Raw genomic sequence first — 15,999 nt, 5'->3', positions numbered from 1 at the left:
ATGATTCTTGTTCATGTGACCTTTTTTTGCCTAGGTGAGGACAATCTGCTGTATTGTATGTATGCAAACTCATTTAATTTCATGTGTTTTTATTTAGATTATGACATTTCTCAGTATCATAATTGTCTTATGGAAAACACTGGTCACCTGTATCTTGCATCTTCTATCAAGCAGTGACAGATGCGACAAATTGTGCATAAAAACACCAGTTGTGGAACAATGTTATAATACTTCAATAGTTGTGGGCAGTGTTAACACTGGTGTGCCGAGCACAATTCCCTCTGCCTGGGGTTGTAAATGTTCTACTGATATCATTGGAATCACTTGATGAGAATTTTTGTGAGATTTGGTATGTACATAGGTGGTTGTCGTAATCCACATACCCAATAAGGGTTCGGCTGAAAGTATGTTTTTTTATATACAATCCATTAAAACCAATAGAGGTGCATGTGGCCACAGTTATTAGAAGAAAATGTTTACTGCTAAATGTAAATACAGTGTTATGTTAAACAAAAAACTTTCAACAAATTTATTGAGAACAATTTTGAGAATGTTAATGAAGCAATTAATATTCTAGTCAATACTGCAGACGATAGACAAGTTTCAAGTTGTGGTGCCATCAGTTGGTTTCCATGCAAGAAATGGGGGTTGATTTCTAACTTCTGTAATTGTTTTGTTTCCTAGGTTCCTGGCATTCTGATGAGCTATCAAACATTTATGCTACAAAATCACCCCCTTCCCTACGCAGACGGAAATGATTACGCATATTTCTAAGGACATGGCTGAGCTCACAACTTGTCAATTGTCTGAAAAAAAATTCACAAAAAAAAAATTATAAAAAGGTTCAGATATTATTTTTATACTATCGAAAATATTATAAAATTGCATTCGCAATAAGAAAAGGAATTTTAAGAGTTTGTTGATTAATCGATTGGAGTTGTTTGGCAAGGTACTGGTCATTGCGTAACAAATTACAAGCAAACTATGTTTCTCAGAACACAAACAAGCTCCAGTCGCTGCCAAAGTTCTACTTGGCTGAGCACTTTGAAAATTTTTATAACCATGGCAACATCATTAACAAAAAAATTTAGAAAGAATTTACTAATTCTTTAATGTGAACTGTTTTTAAATCAGACTTAATGCAATTGAAGAAATTATTGATGCTATTAAAAATCTGAAAAACACAAAATCTTCTGGTGATAGAATCACAAATGAAATGATAAAAGTTAGTAATGCCTTTTTAAATTTAAACTTTTGGCTAGTAGTATGTTCTTATCACAATAAAATATTATTTCTACTGCCTTGTATAAATGGAGTGATAAATTGGACTCTAGTGATTATAATTGCAGTTTTTTAATTCCTTATTTTTTAATTATTAACCAGCATTTTAAATAAAATCGTGTATAATACATCAAATTCTAAAAATGATTTAAAAAAAAAATGAATTCCTTTTGTAGTAAATTGTACTCCCATCCTTAATATTGACTTAAAAAAAGTTGGGGGTCACCAGCTTAATTTTTGTGAAAATGGTGGATGTATGCTTTTACCATATGGTTCTATGTCAGAGATAATATGCCATATCTTTAATTGTAGTCTGGTGACATGGGCTGAAAGCATCTCTAGTTAACGGCTGCATGTCATTTTACATAAAAAAGTGATGTTTTACTTTTATTTTTTTTTGTAATACACCTACACTGTAAAATGAAGTACAAATAGGCTTTTTTTTAGGTCTGTTTCATGAAAATTGTAAAAAATCTAAAAAAACAAAAAAATTTTTATTTTGGGTTTCAACCCTGAACCCCCTTCCATTGTGTTGTGGGTATAACAGCACATCACATCTTCAGGGCAATGTAACTTGAAGAGAATGTCACCATGTTTCAAAGAGTTTCATTTGCTTGATGAGCCATCATTGTCTTGTTCTTTGCAGACATCATCCCTTGTTGTCAATATGTGTATGTAAAATTAACTTAAACTTGTCAATAAAACATATTAATTCTGTAATAAAAAAAATATTGGACAGATTTTAGAGAAAACAAAAAAGTCACAATATTGAAAACAAATTTAGTTAATTAGTTTGTTAAGTGATTACTTCACTGGGATGGAGCAACTTGAAAGAGTAATGGTAAAAATGGTGAAGGAAATTTACTTTGGACTTATGTATTTTTCAAAAGTGTAATAAAGATATTATTAATTTACACTGGTACACGAGTTTTATCTAGTACTTTGGAGGGAAAACAACTCTTTAACTCAATACTGAGGATGCATGTTTTGTCCATTTTTGGTGTTCCACAAAATTGTCATCAAATTATATTATAGTTTGTCAGTTTTCTTTTTTTGCTTAGCTTCCGTGCGTACCAATGAGTCAAGAACTAAACTATAGTTTTTCTTAAGTCAACGGATTTTCTGGAATTATTTCGGCCACTTTAAATCAAAATACAAACACTTGACGTTTTTTCCCAATGGTAAAACTAATCTCTCGACAAAGCGCCACCCGAAGGTAAAAATGGGAAAACCCCCCTCTTCCACATCACGACGGGTCACGTGATGAATCCAAAATGGCGGATGCCAGGTTGGTTTGATGACACGGATACCTTTCGTTTGATTCTGTGATTTTCCCTGGCTTGTGACTTCGTTTTGGGAGTTCCCGCACCCAGGGCTCCAGTAATGTGTTGAAGACATTATGCGCAATACACATACAACAAGCGACATGTTTTTGAGACGGGCGCTGGAGAAAATTCTCGCCGACAAGGAAACTAAGAAATCGTACAACTCACAGCTGAGAAAGGCTTGTGAAAATGCACTGGGTTAGTATTTTTTAATACAATTATAACAATTTAATACATGTATGTCCTGTTGGTGGTGGGTCTATCATGTAAATGTAATCGGTAGTGTCACTTCAAGTCATTGCCGTGAAGTAGGTGTTACTATTACTACCGCGTACTCTTTACGATCGCTCCAGATTACAGACAAGCGCGGCATACGTAAGGTAAATAGTGCGATCGTTCCATTCATTTCGTATGTATACCGGGTCATCAACTCGAAGACATCGTTGTACGTATTGTTCATTTCAATGGGAAGGCGTAACTCGCAATTATAAATCGCGAGTCACAGATGTCAACGTAGGTGTACTGTTAAATACATAATACATTGACCAAATTATTACATTTACAATCCCGTGTAAATGAAAGAGGACACACCCGGTATGTGGCATTTTGTAATTCGAAATTTACCAACAATAAATTGAATAATATTTTGCTATCGATTATTAAAATATATTGTCTCAATATTTACTTGATGCGACAACTTAACATTTACTTTTAATACTGTATTTTGAATTTGACCTCTGCGCACAGTATAGTCCCATTTTGTTCGTGAATCATACTACACACCCGATACCGGTGACACGTGTAAATACTGCCAGTGAGTTGAGATGCAATCTATGAACTTCAGTCGACTTTGTATATCAAAATAACTTGTTACTAAATGCCTGTTATTCATATCCATCTATAGATAGTTGTCAACATTTGAATTCTCGATCATAACATTTCCATTAAACTACTTTTAAAATTTATTTCAATGAATTAAATTAAGTGGCTAATTTTATTTATATGACGCAGACAAGTAGTAATAAATAAGTTGAAGGGATTTATGTACATGTATTCATAAAAAAATAATAGTGAATAGGACAGTAGAACACAATGAATACAGTTGACTTTGTTGTTTCCAGTTGACATGTCCATATGTCTATTGACCTTTTGACCTGCATTCACCTGTTAACAAATTTGTTCAGGATTCAAACAGATAATTAAAAAAAAAGCTATGAATTATCAGACAGTATCTACAGTACATGTATCTTAATTATTGATTAACAAATTGATTTGTCATTGTATTCTTGTATTTTTAGTCATTATCTCTGTGATCTAGACTGTGTTACCCCATTTTCAAATATTAGTATTTTTCTGAGAGGTGATATTGATTGTCCCTGTTGTGTCTCCTGACGTTTTTTTGTGTGTCAAAATTGCAAAATTTGGGCTTGTGTTGACTGGAGATTACAGATACCATGCATTTTTGCCACAGAAACCATATTCCTCATCGAATCTGTGACACACCCACCCAAGATAGGAGCTGGCTCCTTTTTGTTGTTCACTCTAAAGTAGTGTATAAAATCATGATAATGATTACCTGCACAACAACCATTACGGTCTTTATTTGCTATAGTTTTCACTTACCTCAAAGCCCTTGAATCTCAGAGACAAGATTTAATTTTACGTAATTTGACTGATTTACTCAAAATATGGTTAATTAATATTGCATAGTGCATTTCTAAGTATATGTACTGCATTCATGTACTGGTTCACTTAATGCATCACCACCAGAGATGCGCCTTATTCTTCATGGCACATGTAACAACACAGTTCATCTAAGGGTCAATGTACACTCCATTCGCTAGTACTGTATTTGCTCTATTTTAGCCAGTGCGGAAATAAACTGATTATGAAAACCATCAGTACAATTGTATTTAACCTAATCTCTCTACCCTCTAAAAATGTTTTTTGGAATCATAAAATTACAAGCTAACACTTCACTCAATAAATTTTTGTTCTTCTCTTTGTTAATTTACGACCAACGAAACATATTTTCCAATTAGCTTGACCAAATTTAAAAAAAAAGTAAGGAAAAAATTGTTTATTTTGTGAGACAAAAAGATATTAGTATGTGGTTGAAAGTTTTGGGGCCCAAATTTGCTTTTAAAATTGTTGAGCCTTGATTCTTCAAAGTAGCTACAACAATGAGATATTAGTTTGGTTTCTAATCTCTTCATTTGTAAAGTTAACTCAGGATAAATATAACAAATTTGTAGATGATAATGAAATCAAGTTATAAATTTTGAATTATTTACAGATTTAGAATTATGTAACTAAAAGTAATGCAACAATCTTGAGTAACAATGGTTTTTTTTTTTTTTTTGGTTTCTGTTGAAGGTCATTTAAACACAAGTTTGTATTTGAACATGCAGCCATGTTGTCTTAGTATTGTTTCATTTGGATTTGTAGTATAACATGTCGGTGGAGATCATTGGGGTAGAACAAAGTACATTCTAACCAATATATACAAATCTCTTGATTTCATAACTCATAGTCATTGAAATAGCACCAGTATTCCCAGGGGGTGTTTTTCATTTATGGGGTATGTTTTATGACAACAAATAGCTTGACACTCGAGATTTAATGCCCTCCATGTAGTACTACCAATCTTGAATAACTTTAGCAAAATGTTCCAAATAAGTAAACAAAATGTATTATCCAGGCGAGTCAGTTACGAGAGTGAGCCACATGCTTCTGTATTTTTGAAGTTAGAAATAAACTACTGGTAAGTAGCCAGGAAGTAGTTGAACAATACCAACATTTTAGTTAAAAGTTGTAGTTTAATAAAAACTTCATTTTCTAGGGTGCATGGGGCACCCTAGCCCACCTGTCATTGTTGAAGTGAGTTAACCTCCCTCCCCTTCCTCTAGGTTGGTATATTTCTACTGTTGATTTTAGTACAGTGTTCACACGAGGAATTAAATGTGGAACTATAGAGACTCTAATAATATTTTATTCCCCTTATAGTCAAGACTCAAATGTTTATTATTGTTTTTCTTGTATTTTTGTGAGACAATTTCGTCTCATGAGAGTCAAAAAACCTGGAACAAAAATAAATCATTTGGCAAGTGTTTCATGTCTCATGTCTAGTGAGAACACTGGATTTAATTTGATACTGACCACTAAGACTTTTTTATCTGGTATTTTATCAACTGCCGTGTTTTTATCAGGAAATAATGAAAAAAATAATGGCAGTGCGAGTCAGAATTGTTCCTCACTTTAAAAAAAAAATATGAGAAAATTTCCCATCAATATTGGATTTGAGGCAGAGACATGGGACTGAAAACAAATCCCATTGGTCTGAACTGTGACCCTAAACCAAATGTCTGCTGGATATAATCTCTGAGAAATTCTCAGAATTGATATTTCCTTGAACACAAGGAAGGAAATAATACCCAACATGTGCATGCACACTATACCTATTACTCAGAAATAAAAAATACCCAGAAATAATCCAAATATTTAAATATTTTGCTGGTTCACTTCTCACATTTTAGAAATGTTGACATACTATGTTATATTTCAATGAATTTATCCCAAATACCTTCAAAACGAAACCTTAGTGATATAATGATGGAGCAAGAATAACATTTTTATTTCAAATAATATGATTTTATTTATCTTGCTAGGGACAGGTTCATCATCAATTACAACTTGGAATTTTATTCTCTAACCAGTCCGATAACTTTAATTTTTATTTGCAACCTCCATACATCATAGTTATTGTTAGTTTCTATGGTAACGATATTCCTATTACATGTATGTTTCCAAATAATGAATTATTTATTTTGAAAAACATGTTTTTTCATGCTGTCAGTATTCATTTTTGAAATCTGGGGTTTTGAAAATGTGCCTGGAAAATAAAATAATGAATGTTTTATATTGCTTTCCCAATGTCGTTTTGGGGAGTGGGAAGGTGTTTATTAAGTCAGCTTCCAATATAATAAGAAGTCGACTTTAGTCATTTTTGGTGTCTTTCTTGTAGTATGTCTTGATGTGGAAGATAAGTTCTAATTAGTATTCTGTGTACCATATTTAGTAGTACATGCACTTTTGTGGATGTTAGAGATATGTCTCTGGTCAAATCTTATCCAGTATAGAAATAAATGTTATTTTTGATTTGAGCTGCACTTTCAAAAATGTTTGCACTATTTTTTCCTTCAAAAGTTTCACCTAATTTTTCAGATTTTTTTTCCTAAGTCCTGAAAATTTGAGGTACATGATGAGAAATTTGTTACAATGGTAAATGACTTAAAATTACAATTTTCATGGAATTTTGATCTGTGTTTTGTCATTTTGTATGAAAAGTAGTTTTGTGACCAATATATTTTGACTTGCACAACAGAATATAATAAACACCATAGTGTAAACTTCAAGAAAATCTGATTATCTTTTAATGGGAGCAAGCTACCTTAATAATCTATCGTTATCACAAATAGGACGCCTGTTTGTCCCCCAAATAGATATATCAGAATATTCGGTTAATGCAGTCTCTGGCCGCATGATGATTTATTTGCACAGTGATATAGACAGTGTGGTTTTATAGCTATACATATGTATGTGAAGTCAGATGAGTTATATCTGATTACTGTAGAATACTTTATTTTTGCTTTGAATTAATTTTCGATATTTTCGCTTCTCAGGAATAAAATCCAGTCAATATACCTTTTTTCCGATAGTTTAAATTTAACTTGTCAAAAATCAGTGAAAATAAATTCCATACAAAACACCCAAAAAGTCTTTCCAGTGAAAATTAATTCTAGCTAAAATAAATTATTCTACAGTACTTTGGCTTCTGTACATACATGTATACCGCTGCTTTGCTTACATATAAATACACATATTGTGCTATTAGTATTACACTGACTGTGTACATATATGTTCATGTATTATGGTGTAATGCAGCCCTGCAGTTCAGGACTACATGTATGTTTGCAGGGAACATGATATCTCCCCCATGCAGGTCGATACGTACTTATAATGTATTCCAGCTTAGGGGGTCCATACTAACCTGCCAACTGTAACACTTTATTCATTAGATTAAATTGTGTCTGAGAATCTAACTATACACATATAGTATGTGCACTGCTGTGTATAATATTGTAAGTGGTAGTCACACCTGTTGCTGTGTTAGTCGGTACTGTCACATGAAAATATCTGTCAATTTGACATTTGCCTTTACTGTCAAACAAAACAGGCTCATAATTCATAATTTTAAAATAAAAGTGATTCTCTTTAGTCCAATTATTTGATGTTTCTGTTGTTTATTTTGATATTTTAGTGTTTGATCAAATTATTTGTTTGTATCAGCTTGTTACATTGTTTGTTGGTCACATGATCATCCCTGATGTCACATGATCATCCCTGATGTCACTCACATACATCCACTTTCATCATTTAAATACCAACGTCAACGTTTGGCACCTTTTCCCATTTTTTTTTGTTAAAGACATGTAGTGAATGTGAAATCATATCCATCTGTTCCAAAAATCACCCCAAAAATTCCGGAAAAATAATCTATTGTAAAACATGTCTTTTTAGCTAGCATGTTATTTTAGATAATTTAGCTAATCTGTAATTTCACTAATTCAAGATTTCACTAATTTAAAATAAAGTATATTCTCACAATGAGATTGTTGACACTTTAGCTAAATTAAGATTCAGTTAATTTATGCATTGAGTCAAATTCGCTAAAATGACATGTAGCTATTTAAGCATGATTTACAGTAAATTGTGCTAATTCTGGAGGGAAAATTTTATCAAAAAGGCAAAAGTTTACCAGTAATTCGGTTTCACCAGAAGAGGGTAATGTTTTACAGTGCCAGAAAATGTTTGAAAATTGTTTATTTAAGCCTTTGTTTCCATTTGCATAGGGGATGCATAATTGATCATAAATTTATAATCTAAAAAGTAGTGGATGTCCTTATATTATTTGTTTATTCTAATATTGATAGCAACACATATGTATGTTGGTACATGGTTTATTTACACACACTGGACGCAGCCACAAAGGCGACCACCACCAATTAATTATTTGTTTAGTCTCTGCCGTACGTCCGGAGCTATATCTCAGACACCCATTGACTGATTTCATTCAAACTTTACATGAAGACAATACATAATGTCTTACATATGCGTGTCAAGTTACTTTATTATTAGAGCAAAAATGGCCGACTTGTGGCCATTTTGGATGTAAAATTTGCTATTTCTGATACCTAAACGTGTTCGCAGCAGTTTCTCAGATGACTGGGCCAATTTAGATCAAAGTTGATATGTTGATCATACATATTGGGTTATAGGTGCACATCATATTTTTTTCGTGATTCGAACAAATATGGCCGACTCGTGGCCATTTTGTTTTTCATAATGCCCATGCTACTTTCTCTTGAATGCAATGAACATTTCTGTTTAAATTTTGTACGAAGGTAGTATGCCAAGATATACATCTGCACCAACATTATTTTTGTGATTCAATTCAATATGGCTGGCTGACACCCAATTTTTATGTAAAAGCACTATAAATCATCATTTTTACATGTCTGGAGCTGTTTCTCAGAGATGACTAATCCAATTTGGATCAAAGTTGGTATGATGATCATACATATTGGGTTATAGTTGCATGTCGTATTTTTTCTGTGATTCAAACTACATGTAATATGGCTGACTGGTGGCCATTTTGTTTTTCATGATACTCATGCCTACTTTCTCCTGAATTGCAATAAACATTTCTGTTTAAATTTTGTACAAAGACAGTATACCAATAGATACGTCAACATGAACATTATTTTTGCAATTTGATTCAATATGACTGCCCAATGTCTAATTCTTGTGTAAAAGCACTAAATCATACTTTTTTACAAATCCAGATCTCCTATTAATGGTTTTAATCTAATCTCAATGGCTTCATCAGCATCAAATTGATATGTCAGATCACAAAATTTTGGACAGGGACTGTGTCATTAACAATGACTCGTTTATTCTAATATTGATAGCAACACATGTATGTAGGTACATGGTATATTTTCACACACTGGACGTAGCCACAAAGGCGACTACCACCAATTAATTATTTGCTTCATACATGTAACTTTCTGAAAGCTGATTCAAGACTGTTGCAGTGTTTTTAGTCTGAGAAGTATTGTTCTACACCATTATCGAATAACCGCCATAAACAGTGCAAATGTCAGTAAAAACTGGACATCTACGCTAAATTGAATTTGTATGGCAGCTTCTGTGTATATGCTTTCAAAAAATTACCATAGTAATTTGTGATATCCTTCGTGTAGTCTTCTTATGTATTGTACTCCATATAGCGACCGAATATTATGTTTTACATTAAATTTACAATGAAGTGGATGAATGTATTACTTCCCCCAATTGATGGCTTTTACAGCATTGCATAGTTTAATTCAAATTTATTAAAAGGTATTTTTCTTATTTCAATGTTTACCTACATGTACTGTCTATTGTTGCCATGATTGTACCTGATCATAGATATTTACATGTATTGCTTGAATATCTAATTACTGCATTTACATAAATCTACATACAGTCATGTATTCTGTCAGTTGGAGGTAATATATGGTGATAAAGTATTCAACTTAATTTATTTTCTCCAAATGAGCCTAAAATTATGTATTTTTATGCAAATTAGCTATGGTCATTTCTCCAATGTTGTATATTTTGATATCATATTTTTTCTTTCCAGCATAAGTGTGCTGAATGTATTTAAAGGAAATCTGTTGCAAAAACATTTGTTCTCAGTTATCACATTTTCAGGCAAAAAAAACACGTTCTTGCATGTGGAAAAGTGAAAACATTGTCTATCTACATGTACCAAGTACTTTTTTTTTTGTCTGTTTACCCTCAAACACCAAATTTGTTTGGTTTTACCACAATCCCTCTCGTAGGACTGTGGTTTTACTTTATTTATTTTACATATTTTTTCTTTCACTGATCTCTATCGTACTCAGTTTTCCTGACTATATTATATCACGGACAGGTACTAATTTGCCTCGTGTATCTCAATGCACGCATTTTATTGGAGGCCAACTGATTGAGCCAAAATGACCGTGTAAACGCATTCAACTTGTTCCGAGTTAGGCTCCAATAAACTCTTGGGTAGAACTCTAATTGGACTGAAGCAAATTTCACAAAGCATTTTGTTTTTGCAATTTTTGCTGCAAGGTTAAAATGTGTGAAATTCCAAATAAAAAATGTTGATAAGATATTACTGGCTATGTTTACATGAAACTTGCATATATACATATATCAAAGCTGTCAGCATGACATGTAAATACACTCTGTAAACTTTACAATTCATTATAAATTCATAAACAACGATTAAACTCAGCTAATTTCTACTTCAGGTTACTCATCCACCTACTATTAATAAACTTGAAGAAATCCTCATTAACAATCACAGCACCAATATAACACAGCAACAACGTTCAGCCAGGTGGCTGTTTTTGTTTTTTTGGATTCCGTCTTAGTCTACATACATGTACATGTATTATAGGTATACCGTACATAGGTATTGTCAGTTATCCATAGGTCATCCCTCTGGCTATTGCAATTAACATCAGCACCCCCTGTTAAAGAGTAAATGTTCATATACAAATGTACTTCAGTGTATATTGTTACTGCTTTAATTCTGAGAGAAACAAAAGTTAGTAAAATGACAATTTTGTAACAATGAACATTTTTCTGGGGTCCTACACCACAGGCTTTCAGAAACAAATTAATCAGTTTACAGTATCTCCTGCTTGTTCAATGTTATAGTCTCATACATGTACTATGGTTAAAATTGAAGCTAAGATCTCTCTATTCAATGTCTACTTTACCTACACATGTATACCAATGTGCTATTTGAAATTTAGATTTTCAGTTTTCATCTTGTGGTGTAACAAATACTCCATACCACCATATGCTTTCCATAATGTATGGAGTTGAGTTCATGTGGGCAGCATTGCATTAAAACTAGATGTTGTAGATTAAGTGGTATAGCCTATTTTGCAGTCCATCTGTCATTGATTTTGTCAGGTCCAGCAGCACCTTAGCCCCTCAGATGCCAATAGTTTGTAGATACTGTGAGTACATGTAGGTATGGTCATTGTTGTGCTGTTGTATTAACACTGGTAGCGTTGCATTTCAGCTGGATTAAAAACATGCATGTACAGACATATGTGTAACTGTAGTAATTTATAGTTTAGTTTGCTGTTACAGATCAAACAATTAAACCTTGATTACGATGTATACTGTTACACATCGTGCCACCTTTTCACTTTATGCTTCCTACAGAAAAATATTTTTAATAAGAATTTAAATAATAATAAAAATTTATGAAGTATAGTTGTACTGTGGGTAAGATTTTGATTGTAACTCTTGACATGTCAAGTAATACATGTATGTGTCCTGTTATTAACTTTTTCGCCCAAATTTTTCTGCACTTTTTTGTTATATTCTGCAATATTTCTGGAAATGAACCCTAATTTTTTAGTCAACAGATAAATTTTGATTCAATTTTCAGTTTTTACTCAACAAATTTGGCTAGTTTTGTCCCAATCTTCTGAAGGAAAGTGCAGAATATGAATGGGACTATTTTGTGAATTTGTTATGAAAGGAGGGAACTGGTTGTGGCCGAGTTTTCAATATTTAGGGTGTCACTGAATAAAGTCTTTGTTTGATGATTGAAAAAGAAGTATTACAAAATCAATACTGAAAAATAATCCATTTTCACTATTTTGATGTTTTGAGCAACTTCACTCATTTCAGCGAATTTCACTTATCAACGAAAACAGGGAATTTAAAAACTAGTGAATAATTAATGCCTTTACAGTAAGTGATGTGAGGCATTTTCCATTACATGTTGTTAGATTAGTCCGAGATGCAAACCAGACTCTTGAGTTGTATAATCATGAGGTCCATCAATGATCTTTAGTAAATTTATAAGATACATGTAACTATTTTAATCATGTTACCACATGTTAATAGGTGGGAGGAGCAGTAGTTCAGCTTCGATAAAATGTAATCGTATAAACCTAATAAAAATAATGTTATGTTTATTTTATTTTTAGCTGAGCTTCAATATACCCCTGGTACAAATGTACTTAAAATAGTTTTTTTTTGTGTCTGGTGTATATTTTCTGATTAAAAACTAGGTCAGGGACCTGATTTGTTCAGTCTTGGACAGTGTGCTAAATTTGTGTGAAACATTTTCTTGGTCATGTCCTTCCTTTTCTGCAGCAATCTTGTCACTGTTTAATTTCTTTTTTTTTTTTTTTTTTTTTTGCAGATGAAATCAAGAAAGCAACCGAAACACAACAGTAAGTGATAATTTTTGGTTACTCTGGTGGGTTAATAAAGTATGTGTGAAATCATTATTTGCGTTCTCCCACAGCTCTTTAGCACAGGCTAAGAAGTCAAAAACGTTAACCTGTTTTAAAAAAATGTGTGTGAACGGCTAAGAAACGCTAAGCACAGGTTAAAGCGGATTCGTTTTTAAGACTTTGTGATATGACTGTGTGGTACAGGCATACCCTGTTGCGCGACTCGTACGTTTCAAAAACGTCTTGAACATTGACACGCATACATTTCTTTTTATATTCACTACACGGATATATTTCAGAGAACATTTTTTTGTGTGAAATTATAGCAATTCATTTATATCAAGACATATTTGTACTTCAATAGACCATTTTTTGCTCACTGCGAGAATCACGCGTTATGCGTGAAATCAAACGTAAAAACAGGACAAACAAAGGTCATAGCGTCGTAGTCGCGTCAAACATCGCGTGTGATTCGACAAACGCGAAAGTATTTCGGGGACATTTTCATGCTTAATAATGTGCTGTCCACATTTGATGATAGGCAATTTCGATTAAGTAAGGGTATTCGGAAGCAATATTCCTCTGTTGAAGTTCGGCCGGCCAATGTAAGCTACGAAATAAAGAAATTCTAGTTCAAAATCAAATCGTTTGATTTTTGCGGCAGACGTTCGACGCGCGTCTTTCATGCATCCCGCAAGATCTCGCAATTGTACGGAAAATCATCTATTGTTGGGAACTTCATATATTAAATTCGAGAAGTATACTTGACTTACTCTCAGGGACATATTTTTTGTCAGACAACTGGTCCCTTGAACTAACCCCACTGTTACCATGTTATCATGACCACCCAATGTCAACCAGGCCCATCACATCTGCCAATAAACTAATCTAGGCCAGTACCCACAGCTTTGTTGTTTTTCAACAACAATATGGTGAAAACTATCTCATTTTCCCTTCTCGTAACTTAATTTACAGTCTGGCCTCTCAGAACCTAGTTCACCTCTATAGTCTGGAAAAATAAGAATCGAGCAAGTTTATAAGCCTTGTATTAAACCGTGAATGTCTTTCTTTGGGTACATACTCTATGGAAGTTATTGGAATGTTTCCGTAATATAAGTATAGAGAGATAAAAGGCAGTCTTTCGTGTAGCATCAGCGCATATAACTTTTATAACTATTACTATTATTGTTCATTGAGACCAAGTTGTCTCTATTTCAACATTTCTCATTAATTGTCATTAATTGTCACTAAGTGCAGGGCCGGACTACTTTTTCAGCCAAACATTCCCCCTTAAGCAAACCCAGCTTGTGCCATTTGCACTCGCTCAGACCGGACCATAAACCCATGATTTTGGTGCAGTCAAAATGACTTTTTGAATCATACTTTCCTATTACTTGTATTCAATAATCACATTAACATCACTCTGAACTTATAAATTAATGTTATATTCATGGTTGTGTGCAACATGAAAATAACGCACCACGGGCGTTAAGATTGTTTGAAAAAGTGATTTTGCAGAGCACCCCAAAGTGATATTTCATGCTCGAGTGCATTTGCATACTGAAAACTGGCGGCTATCTTTCTTTTTATACACGATTTAAATCATAGCCTTGGTATAGTCTGAACACAACAATTATATACACCTATATTCCTAATGCATGGGCTAATCAAGTATCCATGCAATCTGGAGTGTGCATAAATCAACCATTGGTCATCGGGTGATATTTTACAAAATGAGCTATCATCGTAATTTAATAATGAGTATATTTTCATGATTGGATTGTTAGCACTTTAGTTAAATGCATTGAGCTAAATTTTGCTGAAAGGGGAATGTGCGTGCAGTTATATCAAAGTGGTTGACAGTAAAAGCAATCTGAACACGTTCTGCAAATTACTATAACTTTACTAATGCATGTTACATGTATTATGTTTGTGACTTTTTTTTTGCAATTACTTGTAGGCAACAAATTATTGAAATGTATAAATGGCTAAAATTTCACGCAAGACAAACTTACACAAATTTCTCTGTTTAGGGAAAGTCATGTAATTTTTATAGTAGTGTAAATTGTTTTTTACTCATTTGGAGTTTTCATAACTTGCTTGAAATAAACTGAAATGATCAATACAGGAACATTCGTAGTGAACAGCAATATTGTTATGGTCAATTCACTACTTCCTGTATTGAGTGCCAATTTTTTCCCGCTCAAAATGAGGTAATTTTTTTCACATTTTTTGTAATTTTCACTGAATTCGATCTTAATTTTGGACCAGACAGTTAAAATTTGACGTTGTTTCCAGTTTTTCATCAAAAAATTTGAAATTGCTGAGAACATTTTCAACAGAAAAAAAGCAGACTACAAATGTGACTATTTTGTGGCTGGTGCCTGAAGTTGACGTTGGTGTTTAGAGGGTTAAGGGATACATGTGTTACCTATTGTAACACAATGCTGTCTACACACATGCACAATACTGTAAAGGGGTGTAATTATTTACTGGGTTTTAATTTTGCTTATTTCGCTGACTGGAAAATGCGCTAAATTAAAACCCAGTGAATATGTAAAATTTAGCTTAGAACACATTATCTAAATGATAAAACCGTGAATTTAAAACCCACTGAATTTGCCTGAAATGGTAAATCAGGGAAATTTAAACCCAGCGAAAATTAGTCATTTTACAGTATTTAGGTGCATTGTTGTCCATGTTAGCGTTTCATCATAACTCCTGTGCAATGTATTGAACAAAATGTTTCCTTATTGTTTTGTTTGAAGTGTACTTTTAATACAAAAATACAAAAATAACAACATCTGGTCACAACAGATGCTTTAAAATGCTAACAATATGTTTAACAATTCAATGAAAAAATTTTGTGTCCATGCTTGAAAAATTTGTGATAAATCTTAATACAGTGTATACTAACATGTAGAATTGAAAAGATTAACTCAAAATTACCCATGTTGTCTGCTTAAGCATTCCGTTTCACTGTTCATATATCTTGAAAACTCGCGTAAAGTAAATTGCGTTGAATT

At 33.0% G+C, this 15,999-nt stretch overlaps 1 protein-coding gene across 3 annotated transcripts in view; it reads left to right on the top strand.

Moving 5' to 3' along the window:
- Positions 1-2,554: 2,554 nt before the first annotated feature.
- The window catches only part of LOC100366823 (brefeldin A-inhibited guanine nucleotide-exchange protein 1-like), a 70,320-nt gene continuing 56,875 nt past the window's right edge, over positions 2,555-15,999 (top strand). For all 3 annotated transcript variants that reach the window (XM_085492694.1, XM_085492693.1, XM_085492692.1), the window contains exons 1-2: positions 2,555-2,804; positions 12,940-12,970. In XM_085492694.1, coding sequence (XP_085348820.1) covers positions 2,681-2,804; positions 12,940-12,970 — 155 coding nt within the window. In that variant the 5' untranslated portion in view covers positions 2,555-2,680. The remainder of the gene's footprint in view (positions 2,805-12,939; positions 12,971-15,999) is intronic.

This window comes from Saccoglossus kowalevskii, chromosome 18 (assembly GCF_978046115.1).
Source record: "Saccoglossus kowalevskii chromosome 18, keSacKowa6.1, whole genome shotgun sequence".
In the NCBI taxonomy this organism is placed as follows: domain Eukaryota; kingdom Metazoa; phylum Hemichordata; class Enteropneusta; family Harrimaniidae; genus Saccoglossus; species Saccoglossus kowalevskii.
This window is presented reverse-complemented; position numbering and strand designations above follow the sequence as displayed.